Source organism: Anopheles gambiae, chromosome 2, assembly GCF_943734735.2.
Source record: "Anopheles gambiae chromosome 2, idAnoGambNW_F1_1, whole genome shotgun sequence".
NCBI classification, from domain to species: Eukaryota; Metazoa; Arthropoda; class Insecta; order Diptera; family Culicidae; genus Anopheles; species Anopheles gambiae.
Genome location: NC_064601.1, coordinates 113,829,543 through 113,855,188, shown reverse-complemented (window position 1 = coordinate 113,855,188; position 25,646 = coordinate 113,829,543). Strand labels below are relative to the sequence as shown.

Sequence of the window (25,646 nt, the reverse complement as noted above, 5' to 3'; positions counted from 1 at the left end):
GAAGGAAAATTGTGTGTTTGCAAATGAAAGAAACAAAAACACCCCAAACTGGTAACAACAACGACAGGTTGTTTATTACATTTGTAAATTTATTGATTTGTTTGTTTGTTTGTTTGTTTGTTTTGTTTGTTTTGAATCTCACACGCAATTTGTGTTGCGTTTGCGTTTTTATCTCAGTAGTCCGAGGATACAGTAGGGAGATAGTATGTAGTGTTGTTGTAGTGGTAGTAGTAGCAGTAGTTTCTTTATATATTTCATGAATTTTGGATGGTTTTTTGATATACTTTTGTGTGTGTGTATGTGTGTTTTGTCGCATAATATGCCCTATCATTGAATAATTGATTTGAGTTTTGAGTTTAATACTTGTATATTCCTTGTTTGGATGTGTTTTTACCGTCTTGCGTCTCGACGTCAAACCCCCTTTTTCTAGTCTTGGTTCAATTGTTTCGTTTTGCTGCTTTGTTTTTCTGCCATTTTTGCTTTTCTCCTTCCTTTGTTTAAAGTTAAATATTAAAATTCACGGGATTAAAACTGTGTTTGGCCTTCTTTTTAGTAGTTTTTCTCGTTTGTTCCTAAATTGTTTGCTAAAATCGGTACAACACTTCTCTCTCTCTCTCTCTTTCTCTATTGCTGATTGTTTTACAACACTATTATAGTACTAGAGCTTGGGAGATGATGCTATTTAGTTTGGGGTTGTGTATTTGTTGTTATCTGTTCCCTTTCTATTTACCTACATGGACAAACACACACACTCTGTTGGCGTTGTACGGACGGGACTGTGTAAAACTATGTATTTTCCACCCCGCAAATGCGGATAGTAGTAGTAGTTTTGTGCTATTTTCTGCTATTTTGTGTTTATAGTTTCCTTTCTTTTCTTTGGTTTTCCCTCTTCGAGGATATGTGCGTGTGTCGCTTGGCGATGAGGCCACGGAGACACGCTGTGGGGCTGTGTGCACACTATGGTTAACCATTTCCTTTTCACTATTCGTTTTGTATCCTCATCCCGCTACGCATTCGGTTCACCGTTATCCTACTAGAGCTCTGCTTGTTAGAATATATTCTGCTAAAAAATAATAATAATTATAATAAATGATCAACAATTCATAATTCTCTGACTATCTTGCTTCTTGTCTCCTGTACCTGCGCGTCGGCGTGTGCTTCTTGTCCTTTTTCTTTATACACCTTTAAATCCTTTCTCCACACAACACACACACACACACAACAGAACAGGCTGTTTTAAAAGACTGTAGCTCCCGGTCTCATGCTCGCAGTAACATCAATTCCAACCGAATTCCGATTTACACAATAGCTATCTAACACACGCACGCACTCACTCGCTCTCTCTCTCTCTCTCTCTCTCACACACACTCTTTGTTTAAATTTCATATTTAAAATCATCTTACACTTGTAACACTAGAACAAATGGGAAAATAGGGAAAGGAAAGCTTCTAAAAGAAATCCACACCCAGTGCTCTGGTGCACCATGATGCATCCTTTTAAACCTTTCCCCCCCTCAAATACAACTATACTTATCCAAATACACAATCTCAGGACCTATACACACGCACACACGCACACTCACAGTCTCTCATACATTGTTCCCTCCCCGTGTTCAATTCCCTTAAAGCTAACACTTTCTGTTACTACATCTTATAAGTTTTTTGTTTGCTACGCTGACTGTATGCCGCGCCACTCTACGCTAGGTTAGATTGATTTGCAAGGAAAACATCTTCCCTACATCGAAGAAAAACAGCTCTATGATATACTCCGTCACTTTTATCGCTTTGTGAAATAGTAGAATGTTTACGTTCCAATGTGTTCTCCTTCTGCTCCTGCTGCTGGCCACCCCCCTCCAAATCCGGCCCTTAAATCAGTCGCTGTTAATCGTACGCACCGCGATCCTTTTTGTTAATGTCCACAAAGTAGATATCGTCCTGGTGCTGCAGCACGTAGTCGATGAACGCATTGATTGGGCCGATCTCGTCCAGCGACATCTGCTCCTGCTTCGGCCAGATCAGGTTCGGGCCGAACACGATCGCCAGGTTGGAGGAGGTCATCTTGTTGAAATCTTTGCGCTCCATTATTTTGCCCAAAAACTCGACGATGTACTTGAACAGCTCGTAGTTTTCCTCCGGCAGCCGTTCGCGCAGCAGCTGCTTCACGTTGCGCGAGCGCGTCTCTTCCGTCTTCCACTCACCGAACTGGGTAATGTCTTCGTACAGCTCGTACGTGAGCAGCGGTTCCTCTAGCTCGCGCAGGAACGTTTTCAGCAGCGAGGCGACGACGTGCGTGTCTTCGTTGGAGAGCTGCACCTCGTCGCCGGCGTTGATCTTCGCCCGCAGCTCCTTTATTCGGGCGTAGTTGCCGGACCGCCGGAAAATGCCTTCCGTTTCAACCACTGTTGGGGAGCACAAGATAGGAGAAATTGATAAATGGTGAGAGAAGGAGAAATGCTTATAACATATAACTACTGGATTTGGATTGTTTCATATCCTTTACAGCTTAAGGTTCGAACGACTTCAATTCGGTCATTCAGCTTTTCTACTAACGAACGCTTCCAAATCATACATCCGATACCAAGAACCCGTTTCTTCAACCTCTTTTTTCTCTTTCAAACCGATTGCTTCTTTGCATCTGCAAGATATAAACAAATTCGGATGATTTAACCCATCCAGACGCACACGCTTTCAACGAAATGAATGATGCATCCTCGGATCCTCCTATAAAACCGACAATTAAAGACACTTGTCGCGTCATCTCTCCCGTACGTACACCCCATTACTCATGGGAGAGAGAGTCTGTCGCTTTCTTTGATAAACACCGTACACACACACACACACACTTACCGTCCGGTAGTGACAAATGGTCGACGCACTTTCGCACGATCGGCGGTATACAGTTGAGGCAGGCGCTATTTTCGATGATGAACCGCAGCGACACGCCAAACTGGGCCGACTTGGGCAGGTTCTCGAGTGACCGACTGCTCTTCAGACTAGATTTACTGCCCCGCAGCGTGTACCGGGTGCCGTTGTTAATTTTTTCATCGAATCTGCATCATAGAAGAGAGAGAGAGAGAAGAGGGTTGAAGAGACATGTTCCAGCTTCATCCTCACTACCCGAATACATACTCTTTCACTGGATCCGGAACCTTCAGCGTGTTAAGGCCGAGCGATTGCTTCAGCTCGTCCAGACTGCTCGTGTAGATTAGCTTGCTCTTGAACTTTTCGCTGATGATCGGTTTGAAGAAGAACCAAACCATCCTGATAAAGGTGGTCGAGTGTACCTGGCAGTGCGTGTTATGGGAAGAGAATGATGAGTCGGAACTTCATGATCGTCATTACCAGGCCACATCACTTACCACGTAAAGTTTCTTCAGATTCTTCTTGAAGCTGCGATCGAGCTCCTTGTAGGAATTCCACAGGAACTGGAGTGCTGGTTTGTTGTTGTCCTTCATGCCCTGGTGGAAGTACGCGATGATGTAGTCATTCTGGACGAATTCTTCCATCGATTTGATGATAAAACTGGAATGGCCGAAACGAGCGGGATGAGTACGGGATTGTGTCACCACAAATCACCACAAAGCACGAGCAACTCACAAAAGGATCTACTTCTCACTGGGTAAACCACTTGCTTGGTACATTTAAAAAAAGTCTCTTACTCCTTCTATATCACTTTGTAATGCTCTATTATTGAATGTTCAAACGATTCACGATCAACTGTTTGTCTCCTACTGTGAAAAAACCGGACCCGTGCTAAGAACACGACTTCACGGTAGCGATCGTGCGGAGATACTGTGCTGTCTAACGATCTCAGACAGACGATCGAGGATCGAGAATCACACGCCCGACAATACGGCTAAACAACGAGCATGGATGTGATTCTTGCACCGCCAGCTGCTGCTCTCGGTGGGAGAGAAGAGAAAAGAGCCAACGGACAGGCGAGAAAGAAAGAAAATCAAACCAACGGAACCAAAGTCAAGTGCCGCACGCCGTGGGTGAGAAGCAAACTTCGCCCGCGTTGGAAAAGGGATGGCTGTTTGCTGTTGCAACTCGTGCAACGCAAAACGGGGATAGTACACAACGCGACGATGAGGTACAATGTCTTTCGCGCGAAAAAAAACCCCAACCCAACCCCTTTCCCGATGGTCTAACGGGGCCGGCAGCAGACGTCATAAGCGTCCTCCCCGAGAGGAAAGAAACACATCATGTACCGATGGCGTAACAAGCAGATCACACTTTCTCTCTCCTTCTCTCGCTTGTTTTAGAATGTTGTGTACAGGGGGTGGTTCTTTTTTGGGTAAATGTAAACAAGCTGGTACGGGTCATACAGAAGGGAAAAGGGCTCCGCTTCGACACGTCGTGTTTGACCCTCGGGAAAGGGTAGAGAAATATGAGTCGCTAGGGCAGGTAGGCGCGCACCCGCGCCAAACGGTCGCCGTTTAAGTTAATGTTGCTAATTGATCGGTTCTGCCTCGGTAACGCACTAACGTGTAGTAATGTGCCCTTTTCTTTGATAGTTCTTTTTTCTTTGCTTTTGGGAAGGTTTCGTACGTCACCTCATCCGGCAACGTACGGGAGGAGATTGTTCTAAGTTTACAGTTGTCTTACAACACCAACCAGAGGCAAGGCAGCGCGCGCGCGCCCCCGAGGTGAGGGATTTTATTTTCGTCCCTAATGGTGGCCTCGTTAATTCCCCCCTTCCCTTTCTTCCCCCTTTTTCCGTTTCGGTGATCGGTGTGTTTATCTTTACGCGCTTTCCAGACGACTAGCGGAATAGCGATCGTTAACAAGTGACATTAAAAAAAGGGAAGGTTTTGAATCGCTTTTCCGAAGCGTTGCCGAGTGTCGAACTGTGCCTCACCAGGAGATACATCCACGCTCACCGACACACTTCATTTTGCACGGGGTTTGGAGTGAATTTTCTCGAGTTCTTTTCCCGGAACGAGTATCCGCGAGGAAAAAGAAAAGTGTGTGTGTGTGTGTGTGTGTGTGTGTGTGTGTGTGTGTGTGTGTGTGTGTGTGTGTGTGTGTGTGTGTGTGTGTGTGTGTGTGTGTGTGTGTGTGTGTGTGTGTGTGTGTGTGTGTGTGTGTGTGTGTGTGTGTGTGTGTGTGTGTGTGTGTGTGTGTGTGTGTGTGTGTGTGTGTGTGTGTGTGTGTGTGTGTGTGTGTGTGTGTGTGTGTGTGTGTGTGTGTGTGTGTGTGTGTGTGTGTGTGTGTGTGTGTGCGCGCAATATATTATCTCTCGTGCCGGTCGCTTTCCTTTTGCTGTGCGCGTCCCATAGATTTTCTTTGAATTTTGAAAAAAGAGGGAGGAAAACTAGTCACTTTCCCGAGAAGACGGGCGGGTCGCGTACGGAGAATTCGCGCAGCAAACGCAGATGGTAAATGAGCCGGAAAATCATTCTTACTTCTTCACTGCGGATAGAAATTTGGGTCAGGGAGACGCAGAGAGAAAGTGTTACTTTTTTGCCACTTTCGGTTGAATTTTGTCTTTTGCACTGGTTCTAGGTCGCATTGGGAACGCGGGGTTTCCCGAGAAGAGATAGAAAAAGATAATATTTCTTGTGGAAGAGCTACCAATTGCAGCAAATAAACAGAATACAGACACTGCTTGAAAGACATTTGGCAAGCATGTGTTGTTGAACGCACATCCTAATAACAATACATTGATTGGACGTTCAAGCAGGGCAGGAAATTCCCATTAAACATCAAACCATCTGAGTTTGTCTCTTCCTAGCTTCTGCCATTCTCGCTCGTCTGCCTTTTGACGCTTCTTGTTGTTTATATTTAACGCGATGACACGCGTGGGGCTTTCTAGTGTGCCTTCATTACATCATCATTTATGGTTTTACACGGACATTGTCCTTGTTCTCTGACTTCTCCCATTCTCGCTCCTTTCGACGCTTCTTGTTGTTTATAGTTAACCCGATGACACTTGCGGCACTTTCTTTTGCACTTTCATTACATCATCCTGCATGGTTTTGCTTCACACGTGCCGTATTTCCCGCACGCATGATTGATGAAAATGAACCAAAAGTGCAATCAACAACAGGGGAATTTACACAGAAACTCCACCGATTGTCCGATTGAGTCACCCACACTCCCCCTCAACTTAAGATAACATATGGTGCGCGCCTCATGGTGTCGCCTTTACAATGTCTCTTCCCAGGCGCTCGCAGCCAATTAGAGATCGAACACCCAGAGCACACTGATACTCACTCAATAAAAATATTCGAGTTCAGGTCTTTCCGCTCCGGCAGCCGGCAGGCGTAGATGGCAATGATCGGCTGGCCCTGCTTGTCCGTGCCGATGAATTCGATGAATTTTCGTCGCTTAAAGTCCTTCCGGATGGCATTTTCGTCGTGCTGAAAAAAGAACAGAGAACAGTTTAAGGTTAGTTCGCAATCAATTGGTAAAACAAAAGGTTCTTCTCTCGCACACACACACACGCTTACCCCAACCATCGTTAGCTGCTCCTCGTAGTTGTCCGCCTCGAGCGTAGTTTTGATGATTTCGTCCTCCGAGGGGATTTCAAATTCGGCTGTAGAAAAAAAATGGAAATTGCGTTTAGAAAATTAGTTACTGCAGACGGCCACACTCCATCAACGGTGCGATATGACACGGCACTGCGATGATGATGATGGTGCCAGAGCGTTGACATCATCACCCTTTTACACCTCTTCCCTTCCAGTCGATTGAGAGCTCGCGTGTGTCCCCGTTATCGATAACGGGTGTGTGTGTGCTCTATGCCTAAAGTGTGTATTGAGGGGAAAGACTCACGATATCAGAGGCAGTGAAGGCAACGGGGCAAAAGATAACGACTACAGGGTGAAGTATACAGGGTTTTCCAGGAGTTTTAATAGCTGTGGGACACTTTATTGATTCTTGCTTACGTGAAATGAACTTAATGCAATGGGAATTGGACTCTAAAGCATCTTTGCTAAATTCGCTGTAGGAATTCAATTGGATTCTTTCCAAAAAGAGTACCATAGAGTCCAATTATCAACATATGAAGTTCAATTCCTATAGGAAAGAATCAAGGAAGTGTCCCACAACTATGAGAACCCCTGGAAAACCCTGTAAGTGGCACACGGGGGTTCCGTTTAATAACAGACTTTTTAGTCTACAAAAAATGGCACAAAAAGCCCAACCAATTAAATAATTTGTCTAATTTAAATCATCGCACAAAACAAGGTTATCTTTTTCCCTAAAAAGCAATTCACCATACTGGAACACAAGTGTCCGGGAGCTGGAGTGCAAAGCTTGCAGCTTGCACGTGAAAGCCGTCAGAGCATGCCATGATTTGCCATTTGGCCCATTGCCAACGGGGTGAATTATTTAGCATAAACCACTCTTCTCCGTAGTCTCCGGTAGAGTGCGATTCTGCGTGTCTCATTCAACTCCCGAAAAATCAACAGGTTTGTGCAGTGCAGAGCCCGCTTTTTCTGACCGATTTATACGGTGCATAACCACCAACGCCATTAAGCTGTCAAAGCTGTCCTCCCCATACGGTCGGGACCGTTGCCAATGCGTGTTGGGCGACACAAACGTACCGGAATAGTTGATATCATCAAACACGGTGGTGGTGCCCGGTTCGGGCGACGGGTGGGTCAGCTCGGTGTCATCAAACTCCAGGTTCGGTTCGTAGTCGTGCCAGTCGGACAGGCTGGGATGTGGATCTTCCGTCGAATCGATCATGGGTGGATTCAATGGTGCACCTGGCAAACACACAGCGAGAGAAAAGAAAAGAAAAACAGTTCGTTAGTGAACGCTTATACAATCACAATCGATCAGAATGGGTTTCTATGGTAACTTATAGCTGCCTCTTTTTCCGATCGTAAAGCCCTGCGAAGGTGTTGGAATGTGTTGGTTCGTCGTTGGTGGCCATAAAGCGTCGGTGTGTGCAGGTCACACCGGTCCAGTGTTTGTGGGTGGCCAACTCCGTACGATTTATGTAAAGATGTAAAACGAAATGCTTACGGAGCGAAGGGCACACGCTGCCTTTAAGACTGCAACTGGTGTAGATTTATATGTTTGTTGTTTCACTGCTTTATTTCGAGCTCTGCTCCCCTATTCACGCTCTTCCATTTCAACAGTCGGCGCAAAAGAGTCGGACGATCATGGAGTGGTGAAAGGTAATAATCGGGAAGTGTTTGTGCTGCACCATTAGACCTCCAATGGGTTTGATTTATGTTACGGGTGGAGAGAGTGTGCAACTGCTTTCCACTGCTCTTTTTACAGCAGAAAACCTACATTAAATCATGAGAACGTCAACAGTCATGACGCCGGACAATCGAGATAGCAAGGTGTTTATTGCGAGGAGAGATAGGACAGAGTAGGCCGAATTCTATGGTGGAACGTTGAAAAAGCCAAAATACCAAATTGAGCATACTAATTCAATAATAATACCTATAAATAGTTTCAGCTAAGAGACCACATTAACGGGAAGGTGTTATTGGATTTGCAGGAGGTACCAGCGGAAACAGGCGCGGGCTAACTAAATTAGGCTCGGGATCAAATTTCAAACGTCCTTTAAAGCTGTATCAGGTTTGCTTCCCGCCACCAGAGATCAATAAGGAGCTATTAATAGAAAGCTTTTAGTAGCAATTTTAGGTGTCAAATTCGTCCACAGCAACTTTTACATCTTTGTCCTGTAAATTGTGTCCTTTAAAAAGTTGTCTCCCGAATGAAACACACTCTCTCTCCTGCAGTATTAGTCATCCTAACGTTGGAACATAATTACGTTCAGAGTTAATTAACAACCGCTCACTGGCTAAGTGTTTCCAATCAAATGTGATAATCTACACCACCCCGGGCTTTGCTGCTCTCCGTTATCGACCACCCGTCGAACATCGGCACGGTGGTTGTGACCTACATTACATCGCCTTTTTTATCTTAAGTGTCCTTGCCGGTGACCCGCGCCTTCTGGCACGAACACAAGAAGCCATGGAAAACACTATCACGCAGTGGTTCGGCTGGTCCATGCAATTACTACTACCACCCGCAGACAGTGTGCGTTTCCGACAGCCACCCTCTCTGTCGTCCTTTATCGTTTTTATCAGCACGAGGCAAAGCAAAGGAAAGCAGAAATAAAGCTACTAATTTATCAAGAAGTTAGCTAATCCAATGAAAATGAAGCTATAGAATCATGTAAGGGAACAACCACTACAAAGTCCGTTCGACAAGATCCTACCTACTTTCAAGGCGCATCCGCGTGGGCCCACTTAATAGAAACATCGTGTAAAACACGCCAGCCCACCCCCTCACTGCACTGGCTGGCTGGCGTGTGTGTGGAACCGAAGGCTGGGCAAGGCCGTCGTGTGGGTTACACACGATCCAGAAGGGAAAGTGCATCATCGCGTGGTTTAATGCACGCGCGGGGTTGGGTTGCGCGCTTTCTGGTCGGTTCGGTTTTGGGGCCCGATACGCCTTCTTCTTTGCCCACGTGCATTATCGCCCATCGCGCAATTGGCCGTGGCCGGGGTTTTGTGCCCAGGGCAGGACAGGCTACACCATTAGCTACCATTAGTTACACATGTGTTTCTGCCTGTGTGTGTGTGTATGTAGTGGTTGGAAGAAGTTTTAGGTGTTTCGGGCTGCGAGAGGAACGTTGCGTAATTGTTCATTGCAAAACAACAGACACCAGAAAGGGTAGGGCGGAACAAAGCCTGTTCGGTTGCTTTAAAGTGGGTTAAACAAAGAAAGAATCTTATTTTGAAACAATTTAACTTTCTATTGTATAATGATAAGAAAGAGTAAGATGAAACAACAAGAGCTTTAACGCCTGCTAAGAGCAAACAGTCGTTTAGTGTCATGGTAAGTACCTAAGCCTGCTGCATCAAACGTCTCGTGTTCGAACCCAATATCAACCAGGTTACTGTTATTTCCTCTTTGTTACACTAGAAAAGAATCTTTACAACATTGTATGGACTAGTATGGAGGGAGAAGAACGCGCCTTCTCTTTCTTATACATCAAAACAAAGACCATAACAAAAATGCGCGCGATTACAATTACTTAACCCACTCTGAAAGGGGAAGGCGGCGGCGCAACCATGACGACGGCGCGCGCGGCGCACGTTAATTATGCCCCCCAAGCCGTATGGTGGTGTGTTGCTCTATATATCTCTAGCCCCCAAGCCTGTTTTGGTGTTTGTCTGTGCCACTGTGTCTCTTGTATATTCGCACTCGGTTGTGAAGCAATGCGGAAATGAGGCCTTGTTGTGGTGGGCATGCAGAAAATGCACTTTGTTTTTTTTTTGTGTGTGATCACTGCTCCAAGCCTACACTACAGCCGTTTATAACGCCAAGCCATCACCTTTACCGAGTGTGTACCAGCAGCTCAGAGGGAGTAGGGAGGCAAGCAGACACCACACCACATAAGAGATTCTGAGCAGCGCGCGCCCCGAAAGCAACGATGACACCACACTAATGCGTTGTTTCGTGCGGCGCGCCTGCATGCGGTGTAATGTTTGTTATGGCGCTGAATTGTGTCAGCGTGTAGTGTAACATGTAAACAACAGACACACGCACACACATGCAAGGAGGGGGAGTCGTACACCCTCCACATGTGTTGCATATGTGAGTGATTTAATTCTAGCCAGCGTCAGCACAAACAACAACCTGTTTGGGTCCCCCCCTTGTTGCTGCCACCCTCAAAGTATGGAAAAATACTTCCTTTTCATACTGGCTGGCTGGACAGACACCACGTTTGGGTTTCGGAATTTGCCACAGCCCTTCGTCGGCTGTGGTGGTCGACCTTCGTACGACCTGCCTGCCTGCTGCTTGTCGCTCGCCTGCCTGCCGGTATCGGTGGGAAAGTGTGTGTCGAGTAAACAAAAATGTGCATTCCTTCATCCACCCCAGCGATGATGACCCGCGCTGTGGGTCAGAAGTTAAATGCCAATGTCACGTCATTTTCACATCAGCGAAGGGCAAACCATCACCACCACCAACACTTCTACCGGCATCAATCACTTATCAAGTGTCTTTTCAAGAGTAAACCTTGGCGTGACACTTCATCATCATCAGCAGCAGCATCATCATCCTCATCCAACATCATATCTTGAACGTCTATCACAACCGAAAACGCACTTGAACCTGAAAGCGATGGGCTCAAGTGAATCTTCGCCACCACTATTATCGCACTTTCGGTGGATCTTTTCGAGTACTTTCTCTCTTGACATTTCAGCTCTGTGTTCCATTAGCTGCGCTCAAGACAGATGTTTGATGAGCCCCAAGGAAAGGGTCTGCTTTTTCTCAAACACATTCTACTATTTAATGTCGCCATGTGGCATGAGAACTAGCGAACACTGCCAATGACACACACTATTGACAAATATTGAACTATAAACTGTGTGGTGTGAAATAGAACCACAGAATGGTTTATTGGGGAGGGCAATTTTGTTTTTGGGCTCTGCTTTTGCCATCTGACATAATTAAAATGAGATTCAAGTGAAATCCGAAGTGAGGAGAGGAGCTCTAAAACAGATGCACCAAATATTGACGGCAACCAAAGGTTCAAACTATCAACTTCTTGCATTAAAGGGTTCTTCAGTCGACGACCCTCCTCTCGTGAAACTCTTTACCGCTCCCTAAAGGGTCGCTCCGGCGCCGGACAAATCCCTAACCCAATCCGGTTAATGGAGTGGACATACATTGATTCGTTGTCAAAAGTTAGTGCGCAGGAAGCACAAAGTTATTGCACGCAATCGAAGAAGAAGCAAAGTGATTAAATTATTTATTTATTTTTGCCAACCTAATAACGTTTCCTGTGCACCCCAAAAATAGCTTCTTTTTTGTGATAGACATAGAACGATGACATACACACAAAAAATCGCGCGCAAACTCCCATAATTCACACCGGCAACAACAGACACGTGTTGCAGGAGATGGTGTTCGTCTTCCTCAGAACTCATGTTCCACATGTGGACGAGGGAGGGAGCAAAAAAAGGTAAACATTTGTCTTGTTGGAAGCAGGGGTGTCGTTCCTGCCATTTGGTGATGTAAATAGCCAAGCAAAAAGCAGCACATTTTCAATCACCCCTTCAGGAAAAAATTAGGGGATTAGATTTTTGTGCGAAATCCCTCAGTCGCAATCTTCGCCGGAATCGTGAGCCAGCAGCGCACAAGAGGGTAATCGTTTATTTGGTAATCGTTTTCAGTTCCCCCCCTAGGGGGTGATAGGACGTGCTGGCAGGAGAGTTAAATCAATTTCTAAATGACATTTGTAGAATGTTTCAGAGCAGATAGTGAGAGTAGAAAAAATAGGGAACAAGTTTGTGTAACTTTAACTTACTCTTCACTACACTACAACAGCCTTTATATAGAGCACGAGCGTAATACTATCGCATTTGAAGATGACTTGAGTGAGTTGGCCAGCATCATACAGAGTTTGCAATCATTTTAATGATGCTAATCACTATCATAATGTTGACGAATGGACACGGGTAAGATGGCCGTACAAAGTGTTACTATCGCAGTGTTACAATCTTTTAGGAAGGAAATGGGATTAGGTTGGGCGTGTGTTGGCTGTGTCATCTTGAAATAATACAGCATTATTTCCATTTTCCATTTTTCCAGCAAACGCACCTTTCTTTCGCCAACCCTTCTTCCGGTCAATATTAGTTCACTTGTGCGCGTCTATTCTTCGCCCAGGGACGTGTCTCTCCGCTTCTACTGTGCTTTGTGCGAGAGAGAATCAGTGCAAACGAAAGCAAACGCAGCAAATCGTCATCATGTAAGCATTCATTTCCGCCAGTAAGCACTTTCATGATTCAATAATCATGGGGGGGCATCATTTGTGGCGTGGCATCTTCCCTTTTAGCCCTTTCACTCCCTTCGCGGTCGCTTCTCTCCATCTCCAAGGAGGGGTGTGCATATGGATCATCTCCCTTTCTTTGTGTGGCAAACGTCCGGTTTCCACTGATTTGGCGTTTGGTGTGAAATAATAAGGTTCGGAAATCCACCGGATGGTAGTACCTATGTGGCTGGACAGATGCAGCACAGATGATTGATTTTAGGTGATGGAGAAATTAAAAACTCGTCCATATTTATGTGCCTTTTTTTAGCAGGAAGTGTGGTTCTAGCTTCGGCTCGTTAATTTCTAGCTTAAAGTAATTAAACTTTTGAAGAGCTTATATCCTACACATAAAAATCTACTTCATCATCTGTACCTTTGCTACTAAAAAACGGCTCAGCATATGAAAACAACATGTGAAGCATAAAAACATTAAAAATTCTAACAGATTAACGCTAGATCTCATTCGGAATTCACGACAACTGTTTCTTACTGTGCTGGGCTTGTTGCTGTCTCTCCCTTTGTACGCCTCTCCTGGCTAAAATAACTTCCTTCTTAACTGGCATAACTTACAGTCAAGAGAAAAAAAGGGGTGTAAAAGAATCTACCAGCTGTCCGCCAGTCAGCTCTTGTCGACGGATTGACACGTTCGCATCAAGCGAAAACTCCGGTAGCGCACCCGATTCTGGTAGAATAAATTCAACGTCACATGTCCGACACTAAAACTACGCGGTGTGTAGAGGAGCCCGTTGAATATTTATGAAGGCTAAATACTTTGCGGAATTGTTGCACAAAGAATGGGTTAATCAGCAAAGCTTCCAACCGTTTGTTGAATTCGCCTCAAACGAGCAACATTTCTTACAATTTTATTAAAAACACAAGCCCAATTAAAATCCTACAAAACTTGTGCCTTCGCAAAAGCTGTCACTTACTTTACAGAGCATCCTTCCCATTTGCCAGTGCCATTCCAACAATTTCGAGTTTTAACATTTTATCGATCTTTCCAACTATTCGCTGCTAACACGACGACACACACACTTTACCTTCAACGCATCGACAAGCTTGCCACCCGGGTGGTGATGGTATTTTAACACGTTTTTTTATCAAACAAAAAACCGGCACGAAAAATGCCCGAACTTTCCAGTAACAACACTTGCGGCTTTCGGTGTCCCGCATGTGGGATAGAGCCTGAATGGTGGTGGGGCCAAGGTTAACCAAAATTGTGTACGATTAACATATGACCTTCTGGGTGAGAGGGAAGGAGGAGAAGGCACCCGTAGGCATGGTGCTAGTCGAGGAAAGTGAGAGAATGTGTTAATGGTGGTGGTGCGTTAATAACCTTGGGCATTTTACTTTTACTCTTATTTTTGTGAAGGGATATTAAAACCTCCCCCTCCAGGTAAGACTTGGTGTTTGTTAGTTTTTGAATGGGCAAATTTTGAGTCACATTGTGTAATGCAATGAGAGGTATGTAAAGAGCTCACTCACTTCTAACGCTTCCATGCGTGAGAACAACCGTGGCTAAATAGGGAGCGTCCTGTACCTGTGTGCAAAAAGGCGTCTGTTCAAATCCCACTTTAAAAGGAGATCCAGAATCCCTTTTCGTGTCACAAAATAACCTTATTTCCAACCAATTTTAATTGAACGCATGTAACCCATTACAAAATGTGTCTCACCCACATACTTACTTAACATACCCACATCACTGTAACAACAGGTTGAAAATTTGCATTTCATGGGCCTCTTGCGCGCGACATTACGGTGCAACGGAAGGAAGCACAGCGCGCTTCACGTTACCGTGCGCGTATGCGTATATGTGTCACGCATTTTCTTCCCTACCTTTATTCCCATATCGGAACCATTTCCGTCCTCTTTTATCACTCCACTCAACGGAAAAAGAATAAAAATCTCCAAGACAGGGAAAAGAAATTTGCACCGCGTTCCACCTCGCTAGAGCTGTGTGGAGAAGCTCCTCACACATTGTGGGCTGTGACAGACAGTGTGGTGTTTCTTCAGCAGCGTTTGATTCGCTTTTTTAACTGCACACAACCATAATAGAGAGGGTAGGGCAAACAAAAAACCCCAAGCCCAACCAAGCAACGGTAATCAGTAACCAGCACACCAAAACCACGACAACAGTAGTCCCGTAGGAAGGTGTCTTTTAGCTGTTTTGCTGTTGGAATTCGGTGAACGGCAGGAAATAACGAGTGTGTCATTTTTTGCTTTTCTGTTGCTGTTGTTGCTCTTTTTTACCTTCTGTTTACCGGTTTTGGAGTTCGAATGGCAAATTAGTCTTCGTGTCGGATACGTGTGCGAGTGTGCGTTAGATGATACGCATGTAAGAAAAGCATTGATAGAGCTAAACCCACTTTCAAATGAGAGGAAAAAACAGAGTCAACGAGAGAGAGACATGTTTTATTCAACTGTGCGCGCGTTTAATTTCCACAAGAAAATTCCCTCCTATCATAATTGCTTATCTGTCTTGAGTGTGCCCGCCGCTTTTTGTACCGCATTTCTGCATTTCTGCAGCACAACGCAACTGCAACTGCAAAGCGGATGCTCTTCTTTGCGCGTTCGTTCACACGCGATCACGATGCTTCCGTGATGATAAGAAAGAAAACAACGGGAGGGCAAAGTAAGGAAGGCCGTAAAACACCTTTCCACCAGAGGGGGTATAGATAGTAGTTCCGGTTCAACCTTAACCCCTGGCTGGTTTAACTCAAATGCTTTTCCTTCGACAGCATCGCACGGGCCGCTTGGGCACAACAAAAGAATGACAGCATTTTGTTGCTGAACGTCACACATTAAATTACACATTTGATGCCCTTCTTTTTGGAAGGGGCTTAACAGTTAAAATGCTCAATTTGAATGCTACCTTTTTATAGAAGGGAGTTCCCTTAAAAATGAATTCCACTGCGCTAAACAAGAGGCGAGCACAAACTCCCCACTGGGAAGGGTTGTATAAATTTTACTAAATTAAATTAAACCTTCACTATTCGACACACGAAAGCCGGTACACCGGCCCAAGGGGTTGTTGGTGTGTCGATTTAACTTCCTGTGACTAATGCAAACGTGTGCGGGCATTCTGACTCATCAACACACGCGGCTGTTGTCCCACGCGTCCGTTCGCGTTCGCAGGCCAGTCGTAGGTGAAGGTGAAGAATTCTTTGCTGCCGTGAAGTGACTAATGATTGCAATAACATTAGCGAGCGGATAACAATGGGAAGCGAGAGTCCAAATTTCTATAAGATCAATGTTAATTAACGATTTTGTATCGAAACAGGCTTTTTATTGAGCAACAAACTCTCTCTCTCATTAGTAAAAAGGAGTTATTTTCGTGCAAAAAACACAAACCTGTTATAATTAAAACATACCAGTAATCATTCCTTTTTTTTTTTGCTATTTTCCACCTCCAATACAAAGATAGATCAATAATAATTGAACTAATGAAGAGTTAAACAAAGCAAAAGAAAATTGAAGCGAAACGTTAAGCAAAATCGTCACGGGAACTTAATCTTTTACCCGGTCGAACAAAGCTCTCTTCGCAACGCAGACCATTACCCACTACCGATCTGTTGGGATTTTTTTGTTATTATTTTCTTCCTTTGGAGTACAGCTAATCCCTCCCCCGCACATTGTGCTCATGTCAGGTGCATCCGAAGCTACCGAACTACCGTTCGCTTCTCCAGTGGCGCAATAAAGCACCAGCGCGCGCGTCTCGTTTCAATTAAGGTTGCGAACCTTATCTATTAGCCGATTTCACCTTCACCTCATTGCGGTTAGGGTTTGCGCGAGCGATGGCTAGAGGGAGATGATAGAAAAGCGTTCCAACAGGGAACAAAACAATGCCCGCTCACGGGGTGCAAACGGGGGGGTCCAAAGCTAAGCCCCCGAAACTACTCCAGCGGAACGCTTTCTTCTGGTTTGGCTTTGAACTGGGAAAACTTTACAGCAGCGCTCTTCATTTGGCATCGGTCATAAAGCTCGGGTAGCACACGGTAGAAGCGTGGCCCGGTAAGCCGGTAACGTGATCGAGGGGACTGGGATGGAAAATCGGTGTGTAACCCTTACCGCGAGGGAGAGAGTTCGCGAGCGCGTAACGATCGTGAAGATCACAAAGGCACTCTAATCTAAGCGAGCGTGGAAGCGATTTCAAGATAGATTGGGCATGTTTGCCACATGTTAAGCGCGCATTATAAAGCGGGGTTTTGTAAATTAAAAGGATGTGTAAGCGATTTGCATGTAAACAGACGTTTGTGTGAGTTTGCAATGCGGGTCAAATAAACCCATTTTCAATTCATTGTGTGCTCGGAAAAAAAGACTTAAAAATGAACGACTTTCAGCACTTTTGTTTATCTTAAATTGTGGCTTTTTTGAGGCAACAACACACATACAAACAACGCCGCAATGCGCTGCTCGGTATGAATTATAAATGCTGTTAAGAAATTAGCCTAAATCTAAAGCAAACCACAGCGACATAAGGCAACGATGGGGACACGTGGGACACTTGCCAAGGATTAGGAGCAAAGGACAACAGCCACACACACACAGCCAAATGGGTATGGCACAGTGGACGTGATGCTGATGTTTTCTGTTGCACAAAATCTCCGGCAATTTTGAGGTGAGATGTACAACAAATCGGCTTTTTTGGCTCGAAAATGTTTTGCTCGTGCTTCTTATCGGGCGCTTTAAGCAGTGCCAATAATTAGCTTAATTTTAATCTGGATTTTGTTTTCTTGCTTCGTAGAATGGAATCTAAGGCGTATTTAGGATCTTTTCCTTTTTTCAATGCATTATTTGCAAACTTCTTAAAAGACAAAGACCTTGCATCAGTATAACATTAAGGCTTTTATCGTTGAGGCTTTTAGGCTTTTATCTTTTATTACTTCACACTTGTCCGCCATATTTACCCTAAAATTTTAAAATGTGTTTATGCTTCATTAACTCATGCAGTCCTAATGAAGAGTTCGGATAGATGAAGGTTACACTGTACTGAACTGAATTAGTTACAAAAGAAAAGACAAATTTGCTCAGTAATTCATTAAAAGGCTTATCAAAACCGCGATGAGTTTTTTTTTGGCCTGTTTCAGGAAAATCTACAATAATTGTAAAACAGAGCAATTTTAAATTAAATAAAAAGTGTTAAGCATGTAGCTAAAACATACAAATCTTCTATCTAAACACCCATTAATCTATTCCCTTGTCATGAATATTACAAGCTACAGCGATCGAGGAATGATCGTGTGCGCAGGGCGGGCGGGCTAAACCATCCCACTTGTTTACACAATTGACACTCTAACGATTAGCCAACGTGTTGCCTCAAACACACATATGCAATGACACCTCGGCGCATGACAAGATCATCATCATCCTCATCCACACCAACTGCTTCGTCATCTGTGCCGCGTGTTAAAAATTCTCTCGAGAAGCGCACAAAACGGTAGGACATACGTCATCAAGACATCTCAAGGGATGGGGGAGGTAGGTTCCGATCGTTATAACACATGTATGAGATCATGTGTGTGAGTGTTTGTGTGTATGCAAATGAGAAAGAAACTGATCACGGGAGCTTGCGCTGTTGAAACTTTGTTTACATTCGCCACGATCGTTTGCCAATATCTGTGGTGTCCAAGCAGTGTGAATATGTGAAAGGAAATCATACAACACAACCGGCCGCCCGTACACGTTGGAATGTCTATCACCACTTTCTAGTACTTGTGTGTGTGTGTTGGTGGAGCATCAGAAACCATAACATCATGCTGATGATCATCATCATCCACCCGATCGTCGCATATATTCTGTTCGTGAATTCAAGGCATCGTGTGATCGTGTGTCAATCCGGTTTGGGGAAAAGGTTGGAATATTCAACTCACCTGGCAGCTTGATCGGTAGGCCAGCGTTGCCCTTTTGATCGACGATCGTTGTGTCCATGATGGGAGGCTTGGTGTCCCTTTTTCGTTGTTCAGTGTCAAACTTTTCGGATTCGACTGCTTGCTCGGCTTTACTCCAGCTGATGCTGCTGCTGCTGCTGCTGCTGCTACTGCTGCAAGTTGATACAGGGTTTCCCACGATTTATTGGTTGATTCCCATCAATTTTTGGTGCGTTCCCATATTTTTTTGGTGCGTTCCCACGATTTTTTGGTCGTTTCCCAGAATTTTTTGGTCGATTTGTATTGATATCCAATCGGAAAATACCAATAAATTATGGGAACGAACCAAAAATTAATGGGATACGACCAAACAATCGTGGGAACGCAACAAAAAATCATGGGAACTGACCAATAAATCGTGGGAAACCCTGTAAGAACGTGTCCTATCAATTGCACACACTAAACGGGAGAGTACAGTCGTCGGGAGCCACTCTTTGATTCATTCGGTGATCGGTGATGATGGGTATAGGGGCAGGAGGGGAGGAGAAACCAAGCACTGCACAGTTAAGCCCTTTGCAACATATTACGCTGTACACTTGGGCACACACACACACACGCACGCACACTTTAAAAGACTCTTTTTCCGCGTTCAGCAACGATCGTGCATTGTGATAACACTTCACATCCTTGTTTTGATTTCGAGCTGCAACGGGAAGCAAACAAAAGATCAACAAAGGGAAACAAATTACGCTTGCAGGTAAATGCAAACACACATACAGCCACACTACCGAACACAATGCTGTGGTGCTCTTCTGTCGTGATTCGCGGGAAAATATTTAGATTAAAGCACCTCTTTTTCTCGCTCTTTAAACTCTCCCTCACACAAACACACACACACACTTAGTGTAGCATTGCATTCACACCGTTGTCGTCAGCTGGCTGGCAGGGGTCTGCCCTTTTTTGGTTAAAGAGCACACACCGAAATCTGCACATGCACTTTTAAAGCGAAAACACACGTACATGGAACACAAACACACACAAACACACGCACGGTGAGAGATAAAGGCACGGACACGAAGGTCGTCAGGTTTGTCGAAGACGGCGAAGAAGGCGAACAGACTGGACTTTGGTTGGATTAAAAAGGCTGTTGGAAGCGGGGTGTGCGACACGAACATGAAGGACGATTATTATGAAATATTGTGCCGAAAAAGTTAAACATGTTAAAAACGTAAAATGAATTTCTTACTCTCTTCTCTTGCTTACTACTCAGCGGGAGGTTAAAACCCGCCTCGCAGGATCAATGTCCTTCTGAGGCATGCTCGTGAGAAGGTGCGATAAATCAGCGCGATGCGAGCGATTGAAGGGTGGATCCTAGCAACCATAGAGAAAGGACACGATAGCAAGAATCTAGCGAGCACTTAATTACAATGTAAAGAATGTCTTCTTATCGTCCACGAACGTGCACGCGGATTGTTGATATCACGAGCGGGCGGCTAAGAAAACGCCCCAAACGCACACGGAGAGGAAGGAGAACGCGCTTTTCTTCAAATTCCGTTTCCTCTTCAAACCGAGCGCTTCTTGGTACGGATGACGCGTTATCTTAATTGCGTGATAATCACATATTGTGCGTGCACGAACGTATTCTTTGGTCCGTACTTTTCCCCCTCACTCGCGTGTTCTATCCCTTGTGTATTTCGCTCTTTTCGCTCCTGGTGGTGGTGGGTTAGATGGGGTGTTAATAGCGGTCAAACGCCGTTGAAAGGGCGATGAGTGTATGGGGAACCTACACAATTGTTCTATTGTTCACAATTTTGTACTTCACGTAGAATGCGCACTTGAAATTGGGATGCACTTTTCTCACTTACTGCACTGAAAATGGGCGGACGAGAGCGAAGACGACGACGGCTACGACGGTTCACTTTTTGCCAGAGATTCTTTCTGTATGTGAATCAACCAAACAAACCCTGGAACGCGACAAGCGAGCGAACGAAGGGTGTCTGTTGAGGAGGTAAGTACACCACTCAACTGTCAGAAGATGTAAGGCCGTTCGTTTGACAGTTGCTTGTCGTGATGGTTTGAAAAGATTGGGATATTTCGACACATTTACGGTGATATTATAGTATAATTTACGCATTTCACATGATTGGCGTTCTTCACAATGGTTAAGCTCAACAGTTTTATCGTAACATAGCTAAATAGGTAACAAATTCGGTGGATAATCTTCTGTCAAATGAAATCTAATCAAACGAACACTTTCAACTCATGTCCTTACCTTTATTCCATAACATTTTCAAGTCATGTAAACAATAAAACCCTATCCTCAAGCAACTACATTTAAATGGCATGCTTTTGTGATGTAGAATATTTAAAGTAAAAGAAAGAAAACATCAAGAAATATTTCTAAACAAAACCAAACCTTTATTTATCTTTCGTCAAGTCTTTTCACGAAAATCCACACTCCGCCTCAAGCAACCTTGGTCAGCTGTCAAACTCTGCCAATCGAAAACATACCAAACAAGATGGCAATTTTCAGCTCGCTGGCTCGTTCCGGCCAATTTTCGGCCCGTTTGGGTGCTTTACTAAGCAATCCGGCACTGTTGCAGGCAAGCAAAAATGGTAAGTAAGCACTCTTTGTAGTGTGATAAGGAGTGGGCTTATTATTTCACCTGCAAAACCTGCTAGAAAAGTACCTTCCTCACCGATTGTGTGTTATGCAACTTCAAAACAAATGAATGTGCTTCCCGACGTTCCGTTCGTCTTTTGTTTTTCTTCTAGCCCTCACCGGTACGCGCTCGATGTCCGGCGGCCATGGACCGAAGAACTTTACCATCACGCCCTCCCGCTTCCAGTGGCACAAGTTCAAGGATCTGTTCCACTACTACATCATGGTCGGGCTGATCCCGGTCGGTGCGGTTGTGTTCTACGCGAACGTGTTCGTCGGCCCGGCCACCCTGACCGAAACGCCGGAAGACTACACGCCAAAGCACTGGGAGTACCATCGGCATCCGATCACGCGCTTCATCGCGCGGTACATTCTGCCCAACCCGCAGCAGGAGTACGAGAAGATGCTGCACCACGTCTACGAGGAGAACGAGAAGGCACAGATCCGGGCGCTCGAGAAGGAGGTGCGCGAGAAGATGGCGGAACGTAACGATTACCAGTCGTACTATTACCGCCCGGCCATCGGCAAGTACCATCGGGTGGCGAAGGAGGCCGCCGAGCAGCTGGAAGCGCTTCGTGGCGATTAAAGGGGACGCCGGAACGACACGACCTATCCCCCCTCCCCCCATAACGATGTAGAATATGTCGTCTAAATAGATGTAAATGGTGCTCGGCAGCGAAGCGAATTATGGCGTGTTTTTTATTCCTGCACTCAGAATAAGCTTACAAGAAATGAATTACAAACTAATACGGTCGGTGTGTTGGGGGGAATGAAGCGTTTCTTTGGGGCGAAATCATGTTCAACAGCAGCGGCTCCCTGCTCTATCCCCATGCCTGGGTTTTGGCGTAGTGGAGAATCAGTTTTCCGTTGGTCCCGTAACATTCGTACAGGTTTTTGATGATCTGATCCGGCGAAGGAGCGAATGTTTGGTTTATGTAGAGAAACTGCGGTGAAAGAAAACAAGAACAAAATGATTCAATGGTTTAGAAAACACATGTAAAGGGGGGAAAACGTACCAATCGTTCTTCCGCATCCAGCTTTAGATACTTATGGATAAACTTTACAATAGCGCTGATGGGCTTTTCCTGGTCCACTGCCCATTTCTTCTGCTTCAAGATCGGTGCACTGCCGGTGGCATGAAGTACAATATCAACTAAAAGAGGGAAAACACTTATCAGTACCACCCCCTTCAGGTGGGATGACGGGGGGAGGGAATCCTGGGTACATACTTTTCTTTGATTCCTGTTTTTCAACCTTCTGGTTCGTCAGGGAGAGATTTTCCACATTCGTCGCCAAATCCTTCTCGCTATTGTTGTCAATGCCGGTCGCTTCAGCCTCTTCTGCCATGGTTTCGTCGCAAATTTGCTCACACGGAAGCTGTTTCACCAAAAAGTGCCTTCTACTTTGTGCAAAATTCACGAATGTCGGGTTTTGTTTACATTCTGTTGGGTGTTTTTCGTGGCGCTTCGGTTGTCTGGCAACACTGGCCGGCTGTTTGACAGTAATGACAGGTGTAGAACCAAAACAACACCGCAAGAAATAAAACACGTTTGCGACCGCACGTTTTCTGTTTCGTCTCGTTGATTTGCAGCATTTTTTAGGTGCAGGATGGGTGATAAAATCAAACTGTTCAATGAATCGGACCAGGAAGAGCAGGAAGATGTTGAATTTCGTACCAACAAAAGCTACGCCAAGCATTACGATGAGTTTCGCAAGAAGGAAATACTTGGACACCGTAAGTGCACTGTGTTGTCTACCGGTCGTTTGTCGTTCAACAGTTTGCAAACGATTTTCTTTTGTTTTAGTGAAAAACTTGCAGGAAGAAATAGGATCATCCGATTCTAGCGATGACGACACGACCGACGACGAGATTGTGGATCCAGAGTTTGATAAGGAGTTCTTCCGAACGCTTGCCTTCCTGAAGCGAAAGGATAAGGACAAGTACAAAGAGCAGCAGACGTTCTTCCAGAATGTGAAACCGGTCGAGGAGGTGGCCCTCATCAAGCGCCACCACAAGGAAAAGCCAATGACCCTGAAGGACTACGAGCGAAAGGTAATGCTGGAAAAGGGGGGCGTGTTCGAGGACGAGGAAGACCTCGGCGAGCCACTGGCACGGTCCGCCTCCCCGACGATGGTGGAAGAGGAGAAGAAAATTAAGGATGAAATTAGGCAAGCACTCAGCAAAATTGGTGACGACGACAGCGAGGAGGACGAAGAGGAGAAAGGCAAGGGTGGAGGGCTGCTAAAGGAACGGAAGAAAACTGCCGCCGAAACGGAAAAAGAGCAATCGGACTACATACAATGGTTGGCGGACAAGAAGGCCAAGAAACCGCCAAGCGAGGAAGCGAAGGTGCTGGAACCGTTGAAACACTTCTGGAACAATGAAAAGCTTTCGAAAGAGGATGCCTTCCTGAAGGACTACATTCTCAACAAGCGGTTCGTGCAGAGCAGCGGCGAAGTGCCCACGTACGACGAAATAGTGGCCACATCGGAAGATGAGGAGGAGCTGGATAAGCAGGAAGATTACGAGCGGCAGTACAACTTTCGCTTCGAAGAGCCGGATGCAGATTATATCAAGCAGTTCCCGCGCACGGTGGAGGATTCGGTGCGCGTAGAGCGGAACAAGCGCAAGGAGCAGCGGCAGGAGTTGAAGGAGCGCAAGCAGAAGGAAAAGGAGCAGCAGCGGCGTGAGCTGGAGGAACTGAAGGCGATCAAGTTGAAGGAGATTCGGGAGAAAATTCAACGGCTGAAGGAAATCGCGGCAACGGAAAAGCTGGCCATGGATGTGGACGATCTCGAGTCGGAGTTTGATCCGGACGAGCACGATCGGCGCATGAAGGCGATGTTTGACGATGAGTACTACGGGGTGGATGAGGGTGATCAGAAGCCCGAATTTCCCGACCTGGACCAAGAGCTCGGTATCGAAAATTACGACGTAGAGCGTTTGAAGGATGATGACGAGGAGGGCGCGGAACCGCACTGCGAGGATGACGATTTCGTGATGGATTGTGACTACGAGGAGAAGGTACAAAATGCGAAGGAAGCGCACCAGCAAGAGTTGCTAGAGTCTACCAAGGGAAGGAAGAAGGGCCGCCGGCAGTCCAAGTTCCGGGAGGTTTTGAAGGCGGAAAAGCCATTGTTCGATCCGGAGGATGAGAAAACGTACGGCGAGTACATCGACGAGTACTACAAGCTGGATTACGAGGACATGATTGGCGATATACCGTGCCGGTTCAAGTATGTGGAAACGGTTCCGAACGATTTCGGGCTGAGCATAGAGGAGATTTTGATGGCCAACACGAGCGAGCTGAACAAATGGGCTAGTGTGAAGAAAACGGTTCAGCTGCGTCCGAAGAATGTGGAACTGAACGAGATACAGCTGTACCGGAAGAAAGCGGCCAGTGAGGCGGCCAAGCGGAGAGTTTTGCCCAGTCTGTTTAAAACTGAGGAGGAAGAAGAAGCTGAAGATGAGGAAATCCAGCAGCGCAAGAAACAAACGCTTACGCCTGAATCGAAAGAGAAAAATGATACTAAAAATAATTCAGACAAGGGAGAAAAGCCCAAAAAGAAAGTGAAAAAGCAAAAGATGCTGGAGGACGAAAGCAACACTTTGGCGAAGGAGGAAAAGGACACTGAAACCAACATTGAACAGCAGGAAACCACTCCGGCGAAGAAAAAGAAGAAGAAGAACAAACAAGGTAATAAAGATGGTTCCGCACAAGAAGAAAATGCAACGATTACTGCTAGCAGCAGTAAAGAAGTTAAAGCGGAAGAAAAGCCTCATAAAAAGCTGCAAAGCAATGGAACTGTTGGAGGGCAAAAGAAGCAACAAAACCCCAACAATCATCAGGAAAAACGGAAATGGAAAGACGTGGAGGAGAGCAGTAACAAGCCAAATGGACAGTGGAGCAATTCGAAGAAGCCCCGCTTTGAGCGAAAAGGACCTCAGAATGGTTTTGGCCATCAGAGTGGTGGCCGAGGAGGAGGAGGAGGTGGTGGTGGTGGTGGTCACAAGAAGAACACATTTGGCTCTGGGCATCCAAAGAAGGAAGAATCCGCTGCCGATCAGCGTTTGCGGGCGTTCGGTTTGAATCCTACCAAGTTCCGCAATAAGAAAGTTTACGGCAAGCGAGAGCATCAGAATAATAACGGCACAAAGTCCGGATTTAAACAAACGTCGTGGAATAAGAAATAAAAGTGAAAACGATTGTACTGCCATTGTAGAAAGAGAAAACGTTTGAAATAAAACACACCGGTTTCCCTGTAGGCGATGTCATTTACCTTTTCGCGCGGCAATCGGTGTTCGAACGCTGAACTAG

At 45.5% G+C, this 25,646-nt stretch overlaps 4 protein-coding genes across 6 annotated transcripts; 2 read left to right on the top strand and 2 right to left on the bottom strand.

Moving 5' to 3' along the window:
• Positions 1 to 68: 68 nt before the first annotated feature.
• LOC5666852 (rho GTPase-activating protein 68F) lies at positions 69 to 20,669 on the bottom strand. 3 transcript variants are annotated; one of them, XM_061644559.1, is made up of 10 exons: positions 20,531 to 20,669; positions 19,099 to 19,368; positions 18,669 to 18,851; positions 7,553 to 7,717; positions 6,455 to 6,540; positions 6,219 to 6,364; positions 3,359 to 3,521; positions 3,129 to 3,283; positions 2,847 to 3,049; positions 69 to 2,398 (listed from the first exon to the last, which is right to left on the bottom strand). In XM_061644559.1, the coding sequence occupies exons 3-10, from the start codon at positions 18,724 to 18,726 to the stop codon at positions 1,881 to 1,883; spliced, it is 1,494 nt and encodes a 497-aa protein (XP_061500543.1). In that variant the 5' UTR covers positions 18,727 to 18,851; positions 19,099 to 19,368; positions 20,531 to 20,669; the 3' UTR covers positions 69 to 1,880. The 3 variants fall into 3 exon arrangements, with proteins under 3 accessions (XP_061500543.1, XP_061500544.1, XP_061500545.1); XM_061644560.1 differs by having other exon boundaries at positions 20,453 to 20,604; XM_061644561.1 differs by lacking the exon at positions 20,531 to 20,669 and adding an exon at positions 19,443 to 19,694.
• A 438-nt stretch (positions 20,670 to 21,107) lies between these two features.
• On the top strand, positions 21,108 to 22,012 carry LOC1269870 (NADH dehydrogenase [ubiquinone] 1 beta subcomplex subunit 5, mitochondrial). Its single transcript, XM_308524.5, has 2 exons — positions 21,108 to 21,281; positions 21,441 to 22,012. Exons 1-2 carry the CDS (start codon positions 21,185 to 21,187, stop codon positions 21,911 to 21,913), a joined length of 570 nt encoding a protein of 189 aa, XP_308524.5. The 5' UTR covers positions 21,108 to 21,184; the 3' UTR covers positions 21,914 to 22,012.
• LOC1269871 (autophagy protein 12-like) lies at positions 21,987 to 22,798 on the bottom strand. Its single transcript, XM_308525.5, has 3 exons — positions 22,557 to 22,798; positions 22,344 to 22,480; positions 21,987 to 22,271 (listed from the first exon to the last, which is right to left on the bottom strand). Exons 1-3 carry the CDS (start codon positions 22,672 to 22,674, stop codon positions 22,149 to 22,151), a joined length of 378 nt encoding a protein of 125 aa, XP_308525.2. The 5' UTR covers positions 22,675 to 22,798; the 3' UTR covers positions 21,987 to 22,148.
• A 42-nt stretch (positions 22,799 to 22,840) lies between these two features.
• On the top strand, positions 22,841 to 25,593 carry LOC1269872 (protein KRI1 homolog). The gene is made up of 2 exons (XM_308526.5): positions 22,841 to 23,062; positions 23,133 to 25,593. Exons 1-2 carry the CDS (start codon positions 22,936 to 22,938, stop codon positions 25,520 to 25,522), a joined length of 2,517 nt encoding a protein of 838 aa, XP_308526.5. The 5' UTR covers positions 22,841 to 22,935; the 3' UTR covers positions 25,523 to 25,593.
• The last annotated feature ends 53 nt before the right edge of the window (positions 25,594 to 25,646 follow it).